This window comes from Gopherus flavomarginatus, chromosome 17, assembly GCF_025201925.1.
Source record: "Gopherus flavomarginatus isolate rGopFla2 chromosome 17, rGopFla2.mat.asm, whole genome shotgun sequence".
In the NCBI taxonomy this organism is placed as follows: Eukaryota; Metazoa; Chordata; order Testudines; family Testudinidae; genus Gopherus; species Gopherus flavomarginatus.
In genome coordinates this window covers 11,389,575-11,410,558 of record NC_066633.1, presented here as the reverse complement: position 1 = coordinate 11,410,558, position 20,984 = coordinate 11,389,575, and the positions used below count along the sequence as shown (strand labels likewise).

Here is a 20,984-nt window from a genome sequence, read left to right as displayed (position 1 = left end):
GGACCAGAAGGGAGAGCTGGACTCCAGGGTGTGGGCCGGGGGCCTTCCATCCCCTTCCCCATTCACCTCTTGATCCCCAAGGGCTTGGCGTGGCTGAGTGGGCAGGTACCTGCATGCTCCATGGTACCATGCACTGGGGAGCTGTCTCCAGTGTCTGCCTGGCAAACCCTCCTGCATGGCTTCCCTTTGGCAGCGGGCATTTGGGAGCAGAGCGGGCAGAGCACCCTGCAGAGAGAGGCCGTCACCAAGGAGGACACTGGCACCTACGCCTGCGTGGCCAAGAACAGCGTGGGCAGCATCAAGGCCATCGCATTCGTCTATGTGAAAGGTACCTTGGCAGGTGAGGGCAGCTCACTCGTGGAGCGCTGAGAGGAGAGGGTCTGGTCTTGGCCTGAAACAGCACCTCTGTGGTCAGCAGACCCCCCTGCATCCACACCAGCGTCACAGAGACCAGAGCCTGGCCTGGTGTCTGAAGGCCCTGGCCGTTCCGGGACCGCATAGCCCAGGCCGAGCAGGATTTTTGTCTCTAATCCATTCTCCTTCCCCAGAGGCTCCGGTCCTTCGTGGCGAAGTCAGTGCCCACCAGGTGGAGCCCCTGGGGGGCAATGCCCTCCTGAACTGCGAAGTCCACAGCGACCCTGCCCCAGTTATCCACTGGAATAAAAACGGGCTCCCGGTGCTGGGCAGCCCCCACCTACGCCAGCTCCAGAACGGCTCGCTGGCCATCTATGGGACGGTGGTGAGTCACGGTCCCAGCACTGGCTTTCTGTAGACAGGGAGCTGCGGACTGCAGGGGTGTGTAAGGAGGAGCCTGGGTGTCTTCCTTTTCCTCTCGCTTCGGTTGTGCTGCCAGATTTTTCCTTCCCTCCTTTGAGTCTCATGGCTGGAGTGGATTGAAGCAGGGGCTAGCAAAAACTTGGCATGCTCTGCATAGGGGAGAAGCTGCCTGGGGACGAGCAGGGTCTGCCACAGGGGCTGGGATCTCTGGACCCATTCACCCAGCGGAGGTGTTCTCGGGAAGTAACGTCTCCCTCTGAGGAACTAGTGCACTGATTTCTTCGCTGGGCCAGCCTCCCCTTTTGTCGCTAGGGGTCATAATAGGAGCTAAAGAAATTCTTCACTCTCTACCCTAACTCAGAACAGAAGCATCCTCTGTGAGGAGGGGCCGGCAGATAAGGCCCAGATTGATCTGGCATCTGTCACTCACGGGGAACCTGGAGAGGCCCTAGCTCCGGCTCTGCCGTGCTCCATCTGCAGAGGCCGGATGGGGCATTGCGTGTTGGCCACCAGTTTGTATTAAGGATGAAGGGGCTTCAGTCTGCCCGATGTTATGCTAATTAGCTGCGCCCTTTGGACTCCTGGGAAGTCATCAGTGCAGCCCTGCCTTGAGCAAGGTAGGTGATGCATCTGCTTTCCCTCCTCCCAGAGCGACGATGCGGGGCGTTACAAGTGCGTGGCGGAGAATGAGGTGGGCACGGTGGAGAAGGTGGTCACCCTTGCCCTGCAAAGTGAGTGTCTGTCCGCATTGGCCACCTTGGTAGTTTAGTCTCACGGACGGTGTCACCCTCATGCCTGTGAGGGGCGGAGGGGGGCGGTTGATTTGCAGGGGAAATGGCCGAACTGGGTGTATCCCGCTTGATCAGTTCCCTGCCATTGCCCCGGTCTCTCCTGTTCTCTGCCTCTGGCACACAGTGACACAGTCTGCTGAGGTCTGACAGGCTTTGGTCCAATTCCAGCTGTTGGGTAAAGTGCACCGCTGCTTGGTGGTGCAGGGGCCGGGGATATACAGGAGGTCAGACACGATGACCATGTGTCCCTTCTGGCCTTAGACTCTCTGATTCAGGAATTCTCCTCAGGATGTGGGCAGAGGACTGAGATCAAGAAGGAAAAATGACCGAGCTGTCTAGCAGCCCCACTGAGGGCGAGGATCAGCCTCATAAAATCCCCTGGGGCCTCAGAAATCCAATGTGACTGTGTGTGAACGTCTCTCTTGGAAGAGTCCGGATTACATCTGAGAGAGACACTAGTGACTGACCGGAAGCTCCTCAGAATAATTACGGGTGGAGCTACCCCACCTCCTCTGAACTGTGGGGCAATTCAGAGCTGGATGTCAGAAATGCTGTATCAGCTCCCCTGAGCACACACGGACTCTGCCGGGCATCAGGTGCTGCATTGACCAGGTGGTTCTCCCCTTGTGTTCTAGGTGCCCCTGCGTTTAGCGTGAAACCTCAAGACATGGCTGTGAGTGCTGGGGAGAGGGCGGTGCTGCACTGCCAGGCTACGGGAGAGCCAGCCCCCATAGTGGAGTGGACCCGGGAAGAGAAACCCCTCCAGGAGAACCACCGAGTCCAGATCCTAGCCAACTCCACGCTGCTCATCAGTGCCGTGGAGGAGATGGATACGGGGCTGTATGAGTGTGTTGCACGCAATCTGATGGGCTCCTCCGTCGTCCAGGCCTTCCTGAGGATGCGAGGTGCGTGCCCCAGGGGCCGGAGATCCTGCGTGAAATGGGGGAGCCTTTTAGGGCCCTCTACCCTCTCCTAGGGTGACCAGACAGCAAATGTGAAAAATCAGGATGGGGCTGGGGGGTAATAGGAGCCTATATTAGAAAAAGACCCAAAAATCGGGACTGTCCGTATAAAATCGGGACATCTGGTCACCCTACCCTCTCCGCACACCGCAGGGCAGGACTCGTCGCTGGAAAGGCTGCATGCCTGGAGAGGGTTGAGCAAATAGAATTTACAGCCAATATGATTCTGTCTCACCCTCCTACTCTAATGGACGGGCACTGGCCAAGCTGGGGCAGTTGGTCCAGATGCTCTTTGCCCTGGGGAGGGGGCTATGGCCAGCACCCCTGCTCCTGCGTCCACCCGCCCCCTCAGTCCGGCAGCAGGGCCTGCACGGGGAAGGATGTGGCGGTGGCGCTATGCTTGCCCATCAGTGCCCTGGTACGAAGTGCAGCTCTGAGGTGCCTCTCCCGCTGTGCGTGCGGGGGCAGGCTCTGGCCTGTGGGAAGGGAGCTCCCTGACCTGGTTTCTCTTGGCCTGTCTAGGATTTTTACACAGGATTTTTATCAGCAGGGGGCTGTAATGTGTGTGTAGCATTTATAAATGTATATGGAGGGGCCTGCCCCACTGAGTGCTCCCATGAGAACACAGATGCTAATAGCAGGGGCCTTTGTCTATCAAGTGGGTTCACCATTTCCCAAACTGGGGCAATGGGCCATCGAGGCGAGTCTCTTGTTTCCAGCAGTGGACAATCCTCGAAGCATAAGACGGAAGGAATATTCCACCCCACCTCCTTTGCAAACACAGTAAAGCAGCTGGGGTGGGGAGGAAGTTCCTGGTTCCGCCTGCTGACTGGTGAAGCATTAAGACTTATAGAGGTGCTGCTGCGCCCAGGGCCGGCGCTTCCATTAGGCGACCCTAGGCGGTCGCCTAGGGCGTCAGGATTCGGGGGGTGGCATTTTGTGCGCTCCCCACGGGGCCCATGGAAGCTTCCGGTTCCGCTCCCATTGCGCCGCCGAAGAAGGACCTTCTGCCAATGTGCCGTGGAAAACAGCGGCAGGCAATTGAGCAGCTCAATGACTGCCGCTGTCGCCTGCGGCATTTTGGCGGAGGGTCTCTTCTTCGGTGGCGCGATGGGAATGGAACCGGAAGCTCCCGCGCGCCCCGTGGGGTGCGCATAAAATGCTGCCCCCCGAATTCTGCCTAGGGTGCCAGAAATTCTGGTGCCGCTCCTGGCTGCACCAGCCCTTACCCTGGGTACCCTATCTGGTGTAACACAGGCATTATGCTTATTCCTAGAAATAGCTAATATGCTCCCTCTGTAGCATCCTGCAGTGCTGAGTTGCACAGGTTAACGATGTGCTGTGTCACGATGTACTTCCCTATTTATCTGTTTTAAACCATGTTGTCTTTTAATTTCATTGGTTCTTTTCCCCCCTTGTCCTGTACTGTGGAACGGCACCGAGAGGTGGGGCAACGGACCTCTGTGCCTCTCTTTGGTTTATATCCTGCCACCTCTCCCCGTACTCTTCTCCTTTGCAAGCAAATAGCCCTGGGGTGGAGCTGAGGGAATCCTGAAGCTGCTTTTAAGCCCCTGTGCCACGAAGCCACAATGACGGCTTGCATCCCCGGCTCCTCCACCCCACAGCAGGCTGGTCATTCCCATTTGAGTTTGACTGAATCTATCCGGAGTGATTTGATTCTTTTGTCTCGAGAGACCTGCTAAATGCCCAGGCCCGGTGATTTCTGTTTTTTCTTGGTGAACAGACTGAAGAGCCAGATGAGACAGTCATGCGATTAGGCAGAGGAAGTATGTTGCCGTGCCCGGTGCATCCGTCTGATTAGCAGTAATAGGGGTGCCGTGGCACTGCCCAGATGCTTTACAGGAAGAGCAAATGAAACACATTGCAGAGAGGAACCCAGGCCAGAGATAGTCATGTGCAGCATGGAGAGCAGACTGAATGGGACTGTGTGCGACCGTGCGTGTGGCCGTGCATGTGTATTAGTCTGTGGGCAGGCATGCAGAGATGTGTGTGTGGGAGCAAGGGTGTGGCGTGTATACAGCTCATCCAGATTAGTCCTAGGGAACTGTGAACCCCAGTTGCCCTAGGAAACGTCACCCCTTGCTCCAACAGTGACAAACGAATGCTGGCCTGATCTGTGCCCGGCAGCTGGGGCAGCAGAGTATTGCAGCAAGGGGCAGAGGGCTCCTGCAGACCAGGCTCAGGCTGCCCGTGGTAGCTGGGCACCGGAAATGAAACAGTGCAGGAGTGGAGATGGGGATTAATGCCTCGCTGGCCAAGTGGGCCCTCTGCCCGCTGGCTTGGGTCTTGCTGTGCAAAGAGATTTAGTGTGGGTCTCCCCCCTCATTCCGCCTTGTCCCCCTTCCCTCAGGAGAACCCCTCCGAGTCCGAGGCAGTCTGATCGGCATCATTAATGACCAAGAATTTGGCATTGCCTCTCTGAACGCCAGTGTGATGGAGGATCCCCGCTCTGGCACGGCCACCATACGGAGCAGCATCGGGAATATCCCACCAGCTGTTGGTGCGTGATGCCCCGGGGATATGTCTTGTGTCAGTTACACCTACTACCTGGCCAAGGGTTGTGAGTTCAATCCTTGAGGGGGCCATTTAGGGAACTAGGGTAAAAATCTGCCTGGGGACTGGTCCTGCTTTGAGCAGGAGTTGGACTAGATACCTCCTAAGGTCCCTTCCAACCCTGATATTCTATGATGACAGTCTGTAAGTGCCTACATGGGGAACAAGTATTTAACAGTGGGCTTCTCAATCTAGCAGAGGAAAGTATCACACAAGCCAATTGCTGGAAGTTGAAGCTAGACAAATTCAGGCTGGAAATCAGGTGTAAATTGTTAACAGGGAGAATAATTAATCACTGGAACAATTCCGAAGCCTCATGGTGGATTCTCCATCACAGCCCATTTTTAAATCAAGACAGGATGTTTCTCTAAAAGATCTGCTCTAGGAGTTATTTGGGGGCATTCTCTGGTCTAGGTCAGACTAGATGATCACAATAGTCCCTTCTGGCCTTGGGATCTAAGTTTGCAACTCCCCTGGTGAGTTCCTCGGGTGCTGTTAGGGAGGGAGCTGTTCCTAACAAGGGTTCCTGGAAGGGATCTGGGGGCTGATTTATGGGAGAGCCTAGCCCAGCACAGAGAGGCCTCATGCCTTGGAATGAGAAGCTCTGAGCTCCCTCTTTGGAGCACAGGGCTAGCAGGCAGGAACTCCCGAGTGCTCACCCAGGTACAGATGGGAGAGCCCCATGTGAGCAGAACAGGGTTAGTACCTCCCTGGGATGAATGGCACCAGACTGTTTGGAGGTGGGAATGCCATGCTGGAGCATGATTCTGATTCTGATTCTGCTGCCTCAGTAAGAACCTTTGACCACATTTAATTGCTAAGGCCAGTGTGACCAATGCACTGGGTGAGGAGCTGGCTGGGATTCCAGGGCGCCTCTCCCCAGAGTGCACAGCTACTCCTCAGGAGAGCCCTGACTGAGATGGGACTGACCCTCTTGCCCTTCCCCATACCTCGCAGGGCTGCTGATGAGAGTCCTGATCACCATCATTGCTCCAATCTACTGGTCCTTTGCACATCAGAGTGGTAGCGCCAGGAACGGCTTCTCGCTGACCAGCGGTGTCTTCAGGCAGGAGTCACAGGTGGAGTTTGCCACAGGTGAGGAGGCAGGCGTGTGTGTCCTGCTGAGAGCCAAGGGAGGGCGGCAGAGATCACGGTGCAGGAGTCCGTGGGGGAGCCTTGTTGGAAGGAGGTTCCCTTAGGGCTGGGTGGGGGCGTGGCATCAGTGGGGACAGACGGCCTGGGACAATGATCAGGGTGATGTCCATGGCATATCTCAGTCAGCCGTAGCTCATAAGGAAGGTAGATTGGGGAAGGAAACCCTGCACTGCTCATTTCTCGCCCGAGGGGGTCAGTTAATAATAATCAATACCTGCCTCTTACACAGGGCAGTATCATTATCCCCATTTTACAGCTGGGGAAACTGAGGCACAGAGGGGCAGTGGCTTGCCAAGGTCACCCGGCAGGCCAATGGCATTGAATCCAGGGCTCCTGAGTCCTATCCTCTAGGCTTCTTTGCAGGGAGTGCCTGGAGACAGCTTGGTGACCACTGCATGCTGAGGCTGTTAGCTGTCCACAGCAAAATCCAAGAGCCCAAGAAGTGCCGCCCGATTTCTGGTTTTGTTCTGTGCTAGTCGTCTCCACCATGGTGTCTGAGGAGTCTGGGGCGGCTCAGGAGCCTTTGGCGCAGGGCTGTGTCCCAGCCATCTCTGAGTGACCCACCTCTGCTTTTGGGGACTGACTTGGGCTGAAATTTATGGCTTCAACCCCACACTAGTGAAAACTGACCTGTTGGCCTGAGTTCCACATGGGAGCTCCGGGTTCACTAGAGCCTGAAACTCCGAGGGAAACGGGGCATTTGGGGGCCAGGGATCTGAAGGGAATGGAATGAAGAGCTGTTTTCAGGGCTCCCAGCCAGGCAGGGCAGCTCATTTCAGTGTCAGGCCTACCGAGCCCTTCCGAAGAGCCAGTGCTGTGATGTGGTGTATTGCTGGGGTGGCCTGTGGTGCTCTGCAGGGAGCCTTGTGTCTGCACAGCAAGTTGTTGGGGTCAGAGACAAGCCTGAGCTGTTACTACGGATGCAAATACTCCCAGGTTTAAAAGTTGGCCTCAAGATCTTGAAATTTGCTACTGAGCCCATCCACAGCCCAGCTCTGGGCTCTTTGCAGCCTGGCTCTGCCCCAGGTCTGTCTGAAATCATCGTGGGCTGGATCGTTAACTGGTGCGGACTCGCTGACCCCTGCTTGTCGCTGCAGGGGAGCTCCTCCGCATCACGCACGTCGCCCGAGGCCTGGATGCAGGTGGGGTGCTTCTCTTTGACGTCGTGATCAACGGGTTTATGCCGGAGAGCATCACTGAGGCTGCTGTGCTTTTCCAGGTCAGTAGGGAGCTCTGGGACACCGCCCTCGCCCCCTGCTTCTCTGCCCAGCAGCCCCAGCCAGCACCTTGGCGGTGCCTGCTTCTGTTCGCAATGACAGCCGATGGCGCAACAGCAGGTCCCTCGTCCAGGGGAGTCTGGTGGGCCCCGGTCCCCTACTGTCCCATCTCCCTCTTTCCCTCCCAGGATTTCAGCGAGCGCTACGTGCAGACAGGGGCCGGGCAGCTGCATGTGGAGTCTGTGCAGAGCTACTTGCAGGACGGGCTCCCAGTTCAAATCCGCAGCAACCACAGCATAGAGTACGACGCTGCTGTGGGCCGGCAGCCCTCCCTGGTGCAGCACGTCCAGGCGAGGGCCGTCAAATCCTCTTTCAACCCGGCCTCGGAGGAGCTCCTCTTCCAGCTCAGCTCCTCCCTCCACGCAGGTAACCGGGAAGCAGCCAGCAGTCCATCTTCTCAGGGTGAGCACTGCCCACTGAGAGCCCTGGAGTCAGAGTCCATGGGCCGGACGGCAGCAGGACAAGCTTCTCCCAGGCTGCCCAGCTCCCCAGGCCGAGAGAGGGAGGCCGTTTCCCGTTGGCATGCCTAGAAGCTGGGTGACGCTGTGCTGAGGGCTCCTGTCCCCCGTGCTCCCCACGAGTCCTGCCTCACTGAGGTGCTGACAGGGCTCTCTTGCCTTCTTGTCTTTGCCGCAGAGGCGAATGGAGAGCAGTGCCCGCAGGGGTTTGCACTGGGCCCGCAGCAGCTGTACTGCATAGGTAAGCGCCATTCCTGAGGGGTCGGCCATGTGCTCCCCAACGGCCGGGGCCCGTTCTCCATCCCCGCTCAATGCCAGGGCGTTTTCAATGCCTGGTGACCCCGGCGGGGCCACGGCTCTGTAATCCCCAGTGCGGCTAGATGTCTGCATGCTGCCTTTCACTGAATTAGCGTGCCTGGCCACTCCAGTTCAATCGTGCCCAGTGCCCAAGGGCCATACTTGGGGAGGGCTGGCCCTTCCCATTGCCTGTGCCCGGGCTGCTATTTTTAGCACACTAGCTGGCGCATGTACGTCTACCCAGCACCTCCTGCCGTTGCACCTCCAGCTCCAGTGCAGCCATCCCCTCCCCCGGCTGCCGAAGGCACTGGGGGAGGTGGGCTGGTTCCAGGCTCTGGCCCCCCGTGGCCGGCAGAGGCAGTTACTAGGCATGCTCCCTGGGAACCGCCCCAGCCAGAGTGAGGAGAGGTGCTGCACAGGGGCAAGAGGTCAGGTTGGAGCGCATGCTGCAGCTCTCCAGAGGCAGTTACCAAGGACATGGTTTCTGCTTCCCTGCTGCTCTGAGATGACCTCCAGGTCAGTAACCTCTGCTGAGGTGCCTCCTCCCCGGCCATCTTGGCTTTGCCTGGCTCGGTGCGGAGGGTGGGGGCAGCCGAGGTGTACGTGGCACGGCACGTGCTATCCCAGGCTCTTGCTGGGAAGGGACGGTGACTCCTTTTCCCTACCTCCCAGATCAGAATGAGTGTGCAGCTGCGAAGAGCCCTTGTTCCCATGCCTGCCACAACTCCGTGGGCAGCTTCTCCTGCACCTGTCCCGCTGGATACACCTTGGCACCGGATGGCAGGGAGTGCAGAGGTAAGGAAGGGGCTACTCTCCAGCTTCCCTCCCCTCACATTGGCCTGACCTCCCAGGGAAGCTGCAAGCCCAGGACAGGACAGCCCCTGGGTGTGAGCACAAGCAATTCGCCCTGTGCCCTCACTGCATGGGAGCAAGTGATCCCAGCCAGAAGCATCTCCGGAGCCTCCAGAAGCCCTTAAGTGAGGGAGGAGATGCCCCCTTGGCCTTCTCCCCAGAGTGAGGAAGGCCCCTTCCTCTAGGGGTGGTGGGTGCCCCTGGGAACATCAGGAGGCTGGGGACAGGAGCACATGCAAGTCTGGCCCTGGAGCTCCCTTGGGGAACATAGCAGAGGGCTGCCCCATAGACCACTTAATCCTTCTTCTCTGGATGTCTCGGGGGGCAAGAGCCCCCTCTCCCGGCATGTTCAGCCCCCTGTGGGAGTGGCTGTGCACCCTGCTGGGCCAGAGGTTGAAGGGCGCGGCGGCTGGGGGTCAGGCGATGCTGTTTAGCAGCCATGGGCCTTTTCAGTGATGCTGCCCAATGGGAAGGCGACTGGCAGGAGGTCTCCCTGCAGAGAGGAGGGCGGAGGGTTTCTCTTGGAGGTGGCCTGGCCCCGGCAGCCCCTGTGCTGCCAGGCTCCATGGGCGAGGGGGTGAGGCAGCTGCACTGGTGCTAGGCTCTCTCCGCAGATGTGGATGAGTGTGTGCAGGGCACCCATGCCTGCCACCCGGAGCAGCAGTGTGCGAATCTGGCGGGGGCCTATCGGTGTCTGACGCGCTGCGGGGCTGGCTTCCGGCCGGCTCTGGACGTAGTGGGGTGTGAAGGTAACAGCCCCTGGACTCTCCTTCCCTGCCCATGGGGAGGGAGGTTCCTCGGTGGACTCCACACGTGCTCCTTCCTAAGACTCTCCAGTGGGGCATTCCAGCCTGTGCCGGGGGCCTGATGGATGGCCCAGGGATGAGTCCTCTGCCTTGTGGGACAGGGGCAGCAGCAGGGTCAGCTCCCCCCATCCTGGCCCCTTGGGGGCCCCCTTAGTGGAGAGGGGAGTAAGTCTCAGGGAGCCCTCGATCGGCCTCATGCTCAGTACAGGGCAAAGTGGAGCAGGAGGCTGGACACAAGACAGGTCCCAGGCAGTGACAAGGGGTCAGTGATCTGGTGTCTCAGCCCATGATGCGTGTGGAGGGGCCATGGCTTTAGCTGCTGCATGGGGACTTGCCTGCCGGGAGACCTGTCCTCTCGTTCTCCCCATAGATCTGGACGAGTGCGCGGAGGGATCCCATGCCTGTCGCTACAACCAGATCTGTGAGAACACGGTTGGCGGGCACCGTTGCACGTGTCCCCGTGGTTACAGGACCCAGGGCACCGGCCGCCCCTGCTTGGGTAACACAGACCTGCCGGCCTTTGCCATGCAATGAGAAAAGCAGGAAGGGCAGCATTTCTGCTGGTTCAAGCAGGAGAATGCGGGGGGTTGGGGGGCTCAGGACGCCTGGGTTCAATTCCTGACTCTGATACTGACTCGCTCTGTGACGCTGGGCAAGTCCGGAGACGGGTCTCGACCCCCCAGGTTGCTGCTGGAGTAATGCAGCTAGTTCTCCTTTGCACTCCAGCACCTGTAGCGGGAGGCCCCTGCTCTCTCCCCCTGCCCAGTGAGAGTGCCCCCTGGTGAGAGCCGGGGGGAAGGAGAGTCGCTGGGGAGGCGGGTATTTGGGTGGTGAGTGTGAATGCTTTGCGCTGTGCCTGATCCCCTGCCCTTCACCGGAGGACCGTTCATTAACCCTTACAAGCCCTCTGTGGTGCTGGGAATCAAGAAGTGTTCTCTTCACTTTGTAGGTGGGGATACTAAGCTGTAGGCTTGTTCAGGGTCATGCACACGTTAGTGGCAGAGCAGGCATAGAAACCCAGGCATCCTGACTCCCAGCCCCCCCCCTCTAACCAGGAGACAGCACTGCTTCCCAGAGCCGGGGAACAGAGCCCAGGAATCCCGGGTTCCTATTTCCTGCTCTAGCCACTAGCCAGCGCTGCTTCTGCTGGGCTCTCGGACTCACTCTGGCTTTTCTCTCTCTTTATCAGACATAAATGAATGCCAGCGGGTACCTCTGCCGTGTGCTTTCCAGTGCCGCAATCTCCAGGGCAGTTACAAATGCCTGTGCCCGCTTGGGGAGACCTTACGTGGGGATGGCAAGTCTTGCACTGGGCCGGAGAAGGCAGGAGGGAACGTGACGCATGTCAGCAACAGAGGGACCCGTCTGCAGTGGCTCAGACCAAGCGGCCGATCACCCGGGGGAGGCTATTACACCTGGTTCTCCTTCGGCCAGTCTGGTAACGCCCTGAGCCCCAGCAGCCAGGCTCAGTGCCCGTCGGGATTCACCAGGCGCAATGGACTTTGCACTGGTAAGGCCACGTGCTGCTGGCCCTTGATGCTCCAGAGAGAGGGAGCCTTGGAGCGATGCGACCGGAACAGGCCCAACTCCAGCCCAGCTGGGGGCAACTGAAAGCTTGTGGCACCTGCTGGCTGCCTGGGGGGGCAGGGGTTGGTGCCGTCAGTCCAGTGTCCCTGTTGCAAAAGTCACTGGTGCGAGCAGGCGCTTGTGCGCCGGCGTCAGCAGAGAGGCCAGGGGCTGACAGAAGGGTCATGCAGGCTCTGGGTGCCCGTCAGGCCCCAAAGAGAACAGCCTGTCTTATAACCCACTCTCCTCGCTCCTCCTCCCCGGCGTGCCAGCCGTTCTGTTACTCTACCGGCTCCCCCATGGAATTGGTCTCTCCGGGGCCGAGGCCTTTGGTCCCCTGTGGGGCTGGAGTGGGGCTTCCCTGGGCCAGATCCCCCCAGGAGGGTGGGTGAAGGAGAGCGTTTGCCAGGGCCTTATGCCTTTGCGGGGTTGATTCAGTGGCACGGTGCACCATGGTGGCTGTGCACTGAAGGCTCGAGGGCAGTGTCATGCTGCACGTGGGGCTGGGGGTTGCCCCTCGGGTGGGGGAGTGGGCGCACAGCAGTGCACTGAAGTGTGCCAGACTTGGAATCTCTCCTCTCTCTCCCCCATCTTTACCCAGACCTTGACGAATGTCAGGTGCGGAACCTGTGCCAGCACGAGTGCCGGAACACCGAGGGCAGCTACCAGTGCTTGTGCCCAGCCGGCTACCGGCTGCTGCCCAATGGGAAAACCTGCCGGGGTCAGTGTGTGCGTGTGTCACTGTTCGGGAGTCTGTTACAAAGCATGTGTGTGTCTGTCCATCCCTGCCACTTCCATACTGTAAACCCCAATCTCCTCCCTTTCTAAAGCCTGGATTTCACACCCGTCTCTTGCTGCTCCAGCAAAATCCCCACCCAATTGCCAGGCTCCCCGCAGTGCCTGCATTGGGGCTGCACTTTTCATCTCCCAAGCAAAGGGGCATAATTGTAGGGAAGTCAGTGGAGCTATGCCAGGGCTGGATCCGGCCCATTACATTCCTGTGCCTCACAATGGCGCCCTCAGCTTAGTATCGCTGCCACCAACTCATGGAGCAGGCAACAGAGGTGAGGTGACTTACCCAAGGGACACAATGCATGGCAGTGGCAGAGCCAGGCTTAGGACTTCGTGGTTCCTATGCCTGGCCTCAGGCCACTAGCCCACAGGGCCATGGTCTTCCTGCCCCCTCTGCCAAGCCATTGCTTAGGAATGCGGCTATGTTGCTTCCTGGACCCGAGTGCAGTCTGGTCATGCACGGGCTGCTTTGGGGGCATGTTAGGCACTGGGCGGGTGCCTGCTGTCAGCAGACTCTGCAGCTCATCCGGCAGGTAAAATGGAGGCACTTCAGTGCAATGGGCTCATGGAGAAAGCCCTTCGCTCTCCCAGGTGCAGCTGCTCGCCTGAAGGCACGGAGGGGTGTGATACAGTGAGTAGAGTGTCCCAGCAGCAGAGCCTGGCCCCACTGTCTCTCCTCACTCCCCCGCTCCTTTCTCCTCTGCAGACATAGATGAATGTGCGGAGGGGAGGATTCAGTGCAGCCCAAACCAGCTGTGCTTTAACACACGGGGAGGCTCCCAGTGCCTGGACACGCCCTGCCCCGCTGGCTACAGGAGAGGCTCCAGCCCAGGGTAAGGCGTGGAGGGGATAGAAGTTCTTTTGGGGGCGGGGGGCGTACCCAAGCAGGGCAGCTGTTCCTCTTCTCCTGGCGTGAGCAATCCTCCAATGCTCTTCTCTGCTCTGCTGCCAGGTTGTGGGGGTGGGCAGCTCCTGGGCACAGACTGGCATGTGCCCATTTTGGTGCATTAATGATTTCTTAGCACTTTGAAGAGGTAAAGTGCTGAGACTTGCCAAACCTGACCCCCCACACACACTTTTCCTGGTAGGGGAACTGAGGCACAGACTGGCTCAGTGACTTGTCCAAGGCTGTCCAGCGAGCCAGGCTTAGAACCCAGGAGTCCTGGCTGTCAGCCCTACGCTCAGACCATGGGGCCTCTCCTCTGCGGAGCTGTGATCTCACCCACATTCTCTGCCCGTTCTCGTGCAGTGTGTGCTTCCGCCGTAGCTCAGGAGGCCCCTTCACCCTGCAGTACGAGCTTCTCACGCTGCCCTTTGGCATCCCGGCCGGCCACGACGTTGTCCAGCTCACCGCCTCTTCCCAGGGGAGCCTCCTGCAGAACCGCACCGTCTTCACTCTGCTGGAACAGGACCCGGGCAGCCCCTTCGCCCTCCGGGACGAGAGAGGCCAGGGCATTCTCTCCACGCTGCGCCCACTCCACGCTGCCGGCATTTATCGGCTGAAGGTGCAGGCCCTGGCCCATGGCAAGCAGCGGGCATGGAGTGTCTTCCTCATCCTCATTTCTGTCTCACCCTACCCCTACTAATGGCAACCAGGGGGCACTGGGAATGGGCAGAGGAAGGGGGAAGGTGCTGATCCCATGCTCGAAGCCCCACCAGACATTGTCTCCTTCATGTCTGTTCCTGATTCCATCTCCCGTAGGGGTCATCAGCTCAGTCTGAGATGAACTTCTCCCTTTGTCCCCTGTGTGTCTCCCTGGGATCCCTAAGCCCGGTTGCCTGCCATCAGCTCAGTGCCCTGCAAGAGGTTCCCCATGATCCTGTAAAACTCCCCTCCCTTGGCTCCTAGCTAGGGTTGCCAACCCTCTTGGATTGTCCCGGAGTCTCCAGGAATTCAAGATTAATCTTTAATTTGAAGATTGTGTCATGTGATGAAGCCTCCAGCAATACGTCCAACCAAAATTGGCAACCCTACTCCCAGCCCCTATGGCTCAATCCCTTTGTGAGCTAAATTGCCTTGACCCCATGGAATGGTGCCAAGGCAGTTTGGAGGCCTGTAAATGCTGACCTCTCATTGTCTGGACTTTGCACTCATCACTTCTCCTACTAGCTCAGCAGATCCAGTGTCCTGCAGTGCTCTGCTGTGGTGGAGGGGTGAGGGGTGTAAACATCAGGTGCTATTGGCACTAGTCTCTTGCAACATGGGGCTGGCCTTGGGCCTGCTATCACATGCACCTTTTAAGCAAACAGAGCTGCCTGCTTGGTCTTGAGGTCAATCAGAGCTGAGATACTGAGAACCTGGGAGGGGAAAATGCCAAGCGGCCGTTAGTCTCCTTGGCTTTTGGCTGGCGTCACGAAGCCTGTGACTCGCTTGAGATAGACACTGGAGACACCAAGCCATTACTGTTCTTTTCCATTTGTATTGGGGTAGCACCTAGAGACCCCATCTGAGATCACAGACCCCTTGCTCAAGGGTGGGAGAGGAAATGGAGACCCAGAGAGGTCACCAGCAAGTCAGTGCCCATAATCAGGAACAGAAACCCAGGTCTCCTGAGTCCCCATCCAGTGCCCTGTTGATGCATTGAGCGCTCAGGTGCGTACTCCCCAGAAAGCTGAGATGCACATTTCAGCCTTGCCAGTAGTGCAGAGGTTTGCTAGAGTTGCACAGGTCCCAGAGCCATCTTGAGGCCAAGCACACACTGCACAGTGCTAGGTGAGGCAGATGTTTAAGAAGCCACCGAGCTGATGTGGCAGGGCTGGGAAGGGAGTTCCAGGGCTGAAAGGTTTGTTGGTAACCACATATTAAAAGGTTAGTTCCCTCGTGTTCAGTCTTTGTTATAATCAAACTGGTTTCGCAGCATACTTATTTATTTCTGGTTTTGTACCAAATAAAGATGATTTTGTGAGTAAAACAATCATGTTGTTTGAGAGCATCATCCTTCTGCACTGCATGACGGCTCTGCGGATTTCGGACTGGAGCTTGGGGCCTGATTCTGCTCTCAGTCCCAGTAGCCTGCTGCTGCTGAACCCAGTGGGGCAGGATCTGATCCATTGTCTCATTCGTATCCTCCATTCCAGGTGTCCCCATTGGCTTTGGAGATTAGACACCACCTAGTTCCTCTACAGTGCTTTTCATCTGTAGATCTCAAAGCGCTTTACAATGGAGGCCAATGTCACCTGTCTCCAGTTTATAGATGGGGAAACTGAGGCGCAGGGAGGTGAGTGACTTGCAGGGCTTAATTTGTAATGAAAGAGGTGCCGGGGCTCAAGCATTTTTTTTTTTTACAGCAAGTCCAGAGGCGCCGGGGCTAGGAACCGCCAGGCCCAGAGGCGCCAGGGCTAGGAACTACCCGGCCCAGAGGTGCCAGGGCTCAGCCATGGCACACATTAAGCCCTGGTGACTTGCCCAAAGTTATTCACCTGTGTTAGTGACAGGGCACCAGTCATCACGTTCCTCACAGCTGGATCCTGTACTACTGAAACCAATGAGAGCTGTATCTGTGACCATGGTAGATGAAGGATCAGGCCCTGGGTGCAGTTATGACCTTGAGCTGGGGGCAGGAAAAAGCTGCAGGAACAGATGGGCTCTGGAGATACAAAGATCCTCTCTCCGTTCAGTGATCTTTCTCTCTGTTTCTGGGGAGGGCCCCCTCGTCAGGGCAGAGGGCACTGCTTGCTCACAGCGCTGGTGGCAGGGTGCAGTAGCTGTGTGCTCCAGCTAGGGGGTGCTGGGTTCTGTGTAGCGGTGACCTGCAACGGTATTTTGAAATAACAGGTTTGTGTGATGGAGCAGGGAGGTGGAAAGAGTATCCTCCCCACGTCTTGTTTGTTACCTTAGCAATATCAGGTATGTCTCATCTGCCACCACCACCGCCCCCAACCAGTTCAGCAGAAGGAGCTCCTGCTCTGGAGACCTCTTAGGATCTTCCAGGGGTCAAGCTGGGACCATCTGAATGAGGGAGAGGAGAAGGTGTTTGGACGTCTCATGCCCACCCAGAGAGTGCCCTTGTGGGACTGATCCTCACTCATTTGAGTCAATGGAAAGAGGCCCGTTGGCTGCAGCAGTATCGGCTCAGGATGCTTAAAGGCTAGCCTGGAAATTGCACATAGGACGGTAGCTGGGCCGAGTCCTGGGGTGAAGGTGCTGCAGGGAGAGACCAATGTCTCTGCTCCAGATGTTACTGTGCAGAGCTCTCCTGCAAACGCACAGATCCTTTGCCTGCTTTGTGCCTGGTGCTCTGCGTTGACCTAGCTGGTGCTCGGTCTGCTCAGGCCAGGCCTGGTTTTAGAGTGTGACCTGAGCACCGATAACCTGAACCTGACCCCAGAGGGTGGCATTGTTTTCAGACCTGACCCAGACCTGCGTCAGCAGCCCAACGCCCATTGCCTCATCTTTGGGTCTTTGCCTGGGGAGAGCTGCCCATTCCCGATGCCCACGAACAGTCTCTGCCCGCCTCCTGCCTGGGGGGTCAGCAGGGTGGCAGCTCCTGCCGGGCACGCTGGGCGGCGCCTGGCTGCCCAGCTCCTGCTGGCGGCACTGTGTGCACTGCAGAGGGAGCCGCGCAGCCACTTGACGGCTCTAGACTCTCCCTCTGCAACTGCCGGAGCTGGGCACTGGGCCCACCCCCAGGGCTGGAGGTGATCAGAGACGACCCAAGCCCCAGAGGGAGGGTCAAGCTGTTTTCAGCCCCCACCCAAAGCTGACCCTTGGGATCAGTTCCCAGCAGATTCAGGGGGTTGCAAGCCTTTACTCAGTTGTGTTCTGTCCCTGCACAGGGCCTGGCCTGGGCTACGCAGCACTGCCCTTTGAGATGTGCTGATACTCACACAGCGCTAGCTCCCAGTTCTCCCATGCCCCTGCTAAGTGGGGAGGAGGCCGGGTCCTTTGAAGTCAAGTGACCCAGTCATGAGGGAACTGTTTGGATTTCAAAACGCCCCCTCGTGATGTGTCCCCGCCCTGTGCAGCTGTCCGGCTTGGTGGGAGCTGGGAAGTTTGGAGCTTCCATGGGACAGCCTCAGCTGGAGCCACGTGAATGGAACCAGTCGCTTTGGTGCTGCAAACGCCCCCCTCTGTCCCAGTCACCTGACCCACCTACCCCCCACCAGACCACCACCAAGACCCCGGTGTAATGCGTAACATTGTGCCTGATAACATCGTCTGACCCCTGTAATCTCCCAGCCCTCAACGATACAGCAGGGCAGGGATTCAATGTGACTGCAATCATCTGTAGCATCGGGAGGGTTTCTCTCACTCACCACTCCCTCTTGTAGACCTTGCTGGTGGTGTGTTGCTGGGCCATGAGAGGCTGCCATGTTCCAGAGGTGGCTGCATTCAGCTGTGGGGAAAGCCCCTCTGTCTTGGGAGAACCCAAGCTTTGCAGTGTTCTGGGAATGTGGGTGCCACCTACCTCATTGTGCCTAAAACAGAACAGGGTGAAATTACTCTCCTCTCCAATACAGAGCGATAATCTGCAGAGCCTGCAGGTCCCAGCATGCACCGTACCATTTTGGGTCTAAGGGGTTTGCCAAATGGATCAAACAGATGTTCCTAGAGGTGATTGAAGGCTAAATATTTAACCTGAGGCCTTCCTGCTTTAATTTCAAAAGGGAACTGGGCATTTCCCTCAACCTCCCCATGGCAGCATGAGTCCTAGACCTGGTGTTGCCTAAAGGATTGTGCACTGAACTGGGACTCAGGAGAGCTGGGTTCTCCCACCTCTGCCACAGGCCTGCTGCATGACCATGGGCAAGTCACTGTACCTCAATTTCGCCATCTGTTAAATGAGGATAATGATACTGTCCTGCTTTACAATGAGATATACTGGTGAGAAGAGCTAGGTGCTATTATTAGTATTGGTACCGAAGAGGCCTTGTTTCCTGACGCATCTGGTGCATCAGGTTGTGGTTAAGTGGAAAACCAAGAACATGTGAAATTAACTACACTCATCAGTCAGGCATCAAGATGCCATCTTCCTAAAGACTTCCCAATTGTGTTAGCTCGTTGTCTTGGAAAACAGCTGAAGACGTAGTCTGCAAGGCCCTTTGCTGGCAGAGAGCGGCAGGAAGCCGGGCTTGTCCCTGGGGATGTTCCTGTCAATATTTCATGCAGCAAAGGGACATTTCTTTGGCTCCATGGACATTTGATTTAGTTCCTTGTTTGCTTTGAAAGATACTGCAGTGAAGTCAGTGCTAGTGAAAGGCGCCTGATTGACGTCCCTGGAGGCTGGAGCCGTCTAGGGAAGAGGGACAGTGTGGCCAGGGGCACAGCAAACTTCCCATGCATGGCCTCGTTCTCATCTGATCTGGAAGGCGTCACCCATAAGGTGTGAGCCTAGAGCTCAAGTTCAGAGACCCATGCAGTCCTTTGGCCTCTCTGCTCAGCCTGGGGCAGGGGACAAAACCACAACCAAACTACCAAGGCTAGTGTGGACACACTGAACATAAGAACAGCCGTACTGGGTCAAATTAAAGGTCCATCCAGCCCAGTATCCTGTCTGCCGATAGTGGCCAATGCCAGGTGCCCCAGAGAGAGTGAACCTAACAAGTAATGATCAAGTGATCTCTCTCCTGCCATCCATCTCCACCCTCTGACAGAGGCTAGGGACACCATTCCTTACCCATCCTGGCTACTAGCCATTAATGGACTTAACCTCCATGAATTTATCTAGTTCGCTTTTAAACCCTGTTATAGTCCCAGCCTTCACAACCTCCTCAGGCAAGGAGTTCCACGGGTTGACTGTGTGATCTGTGAAGAAGAACTTCCTTTTATTTGTTTTAAACCTGCTACCCATTAATTTCATTTGGTGGCCCCTAGTTCTTATATTATGGGAACAAGTAAATAACTTTTCCTTATTCACTTTCTCCACATCACTCATGATTTTATAGACCTCTATCATATCCCCCTTTAGTCTCCTCTTGCTGTGCTGGCATGAGTGCTACCCCATCACTGCAACTACCCAGGCCTCAGGATTTGCACACTTGAGCTAGTCAGGGTTTACCCCAGCTGGAAGGTATTTTCTTGCTGTCCTCAGCAATGTCCTGTGTCATTGCAGAACAGGCCTGTGCTGCTGCCTTCTCATGGACAAGTCCCTAGCCCGCAGGCCCATACAGCAGCATGCCAGCAATTGTGCCGTGCTGGCTGACAATGACCAACGTAACTGCAGTTCACCAGGGCTAATGGGAGCGGGCGCAGGGCTGCCACGCTCCTTGCAGCAGGGAAAAAGAAGGGCTCTGTTGGCAGTTGCATTTATCTTCATGAGGGTTCTGTAATGAGGAAAGCAGTCGCTAGTGACACTTGGTACACAGGGGAATAAACGACCCAGCAGGCTGTCAGCTGTTTAATAACTGGTGAGTTATGTTCTCAGTCAAAGGATGCTTCTGAGGCGCAGACAGGTGCATATTCAGCTGGGAGGAAGGGGAAGAATCCGTGGGCTTGGATAGCTAAGGAAGAGTGGCTTTGTGGTTGATAATAAAACCTAGCACTTTTCTTCCATAGATCTCAGGGTCTTAAGGATGGTATTCTATTTTACAGATCTTTAAATAATACAGATATAGCACATGTGATGTATAGTTATCAAAGTGCTTTACAGAGATATTCTCATTTTACCGGTGGGGAAACTGAGGCATAGGGAGATTGTGACTTGCCCAAAGCAGAGGAGTGGGACTGAGAAAATCTGGGCTTTATTCCCAAATCTGCCAGCGATTCACAGTGCGAGGGTGGGCAAGTCATGGAAGGCTAACATTTTCAAAAGTAGGCACTAATTTTGAGGGTTTCCATTTTAACCAACTTAAGACACCTAGGGCCTGATTTTCATAGGTGCTGGGCACTAACAACCTTGGGGTTAGATTGGCCTGACTCCTGGACCTTTTCCCGGTGTCTGTATCTTGAGGCCCAGAATCTAAGCTTTCTGTAGTGTTTTGTGGCCACGAAGCACGTCTCCGAACTGTGGATTGGGTGTAAACACTTGTAGTGATGGCTGCAGAGAGAGCCTAAAATGACAAGGTTGACATTTGAAATAGCCACCTATTCATTTCACTTGACGTGTTAACTCCAGAGACTAATGATGACAAATTACATGTCCGAGTTGTTAACTATTACACCCGTGATCTCAGCATGCCTGGTAGAGCTATGAAGAGCTGCACGATCTACAATCTCATTTTGGATGTGGGTGGAGCTTGGATTGTGAGCAGAGGTTGGGGGAGCACCTGTTTGTTTTTTCCAGTTTGACACGGGCCCACCCCTCCAGTGGGAGCTGGTAGTGCCTAGCATCTCAGGAAGTCAAGCCCTATCTGCTGTTGGCCATCCAAAATGAATGGCCTCTTGAAAATTTAGGCCTTAAACTTTCTGTCAGGCTAATAATGCTTGTCCCCTGTGACAATCCATGTGAAATGACAATTCATTAATCTCTGAGAATCTCAGCTGGAAGCTGCTATATGAGGACGGAGTGTTATTATTTTCCATGTCAATTAGCAATACATTTGGGTTAAAAACGATTGTGCCAGTCCATGGAGAATAGTGAAGGCACATACACTGAATGATACGCACACAAACAATGACACACATGCAATTCTGTTAGCCAGAGAGTGTGCATGAGGCTGTATTGTCAAAATCCGTATTTTCCTTTGTCTGAGGTGGATGTTCTGTCAATATTTTTCCATTGCTGTAGCCGCTGCTGGC

General features: G+C 56.3%; 1 protein-coding gene across 1 annotated transcript in view; it reads left to right on the top strand.

Moving 5' to 3' along the window:
• HMCN2 (hemicentin 2) overlaps window positions 1-15,222 on the top strand; it is a 121,122-nt gene extending 105,900 nt beyond the window's left edge. The window contains exons 84-99 of the mRNA XM_050926079.1: window positions 194-340; window positions 549-739; window positions 1,427-1,508; window positions 2,204-2,473; window positions 4,902-5,051; window positions 6,062-6,199; window positions 7,357-7,478; window positions 7,665-7,902; window positions 8,173-8,235; window positions 8,964-9,086; window positions 9,758-9,892; window positions 10,320-10,448; window positions 11,139-11,459; window positions 12,117-12,236; window positions 13,014-13,140; window positions 13,557-15,222. Coding sequence (XP_050782036.1) covers window positions 194-340; window positions 549-739; window positions 1,427-1,508; window positions 2,204-2,473; window positions 4,902-5,051; window positions 6,062-6,199; window positions 7,357-7,478; window positions 7,665-7,902; window positions 8,173-8,235; window positions 8,964-9,086; window positions 9,758-9,892; window positions 10,320-10,448; window positions 11,139-11,459; window positions 12,117-12,236; window positions 13,014-13,140; window positions 13,557-13,893 — 2,693 coding nt within the window. The 3' untranslated portion in view covers window positions 13,894-15,222. The remainder of the gene's footprint in view (window positions 1-193; window positions 341-548; window positions 740-1,426; window positions 1,509-2,203; window positions 2,474-4,901; window positions 5,052-6,061; window positions 6,200-7,356; window positions 7,479-7,664; window positions 7,903-8,172; window positions 8,236-8,963; window positions 9,087-9,757; window positions 9,893-10,319; window positions 10,449-11,138; window positions 11,460-12,116; window positions 12,237-13,013; window positions 13,141-13,556) is intronic.
• Window positions 15,223-20,984: the final 5,762 nt, after the last annotated feature.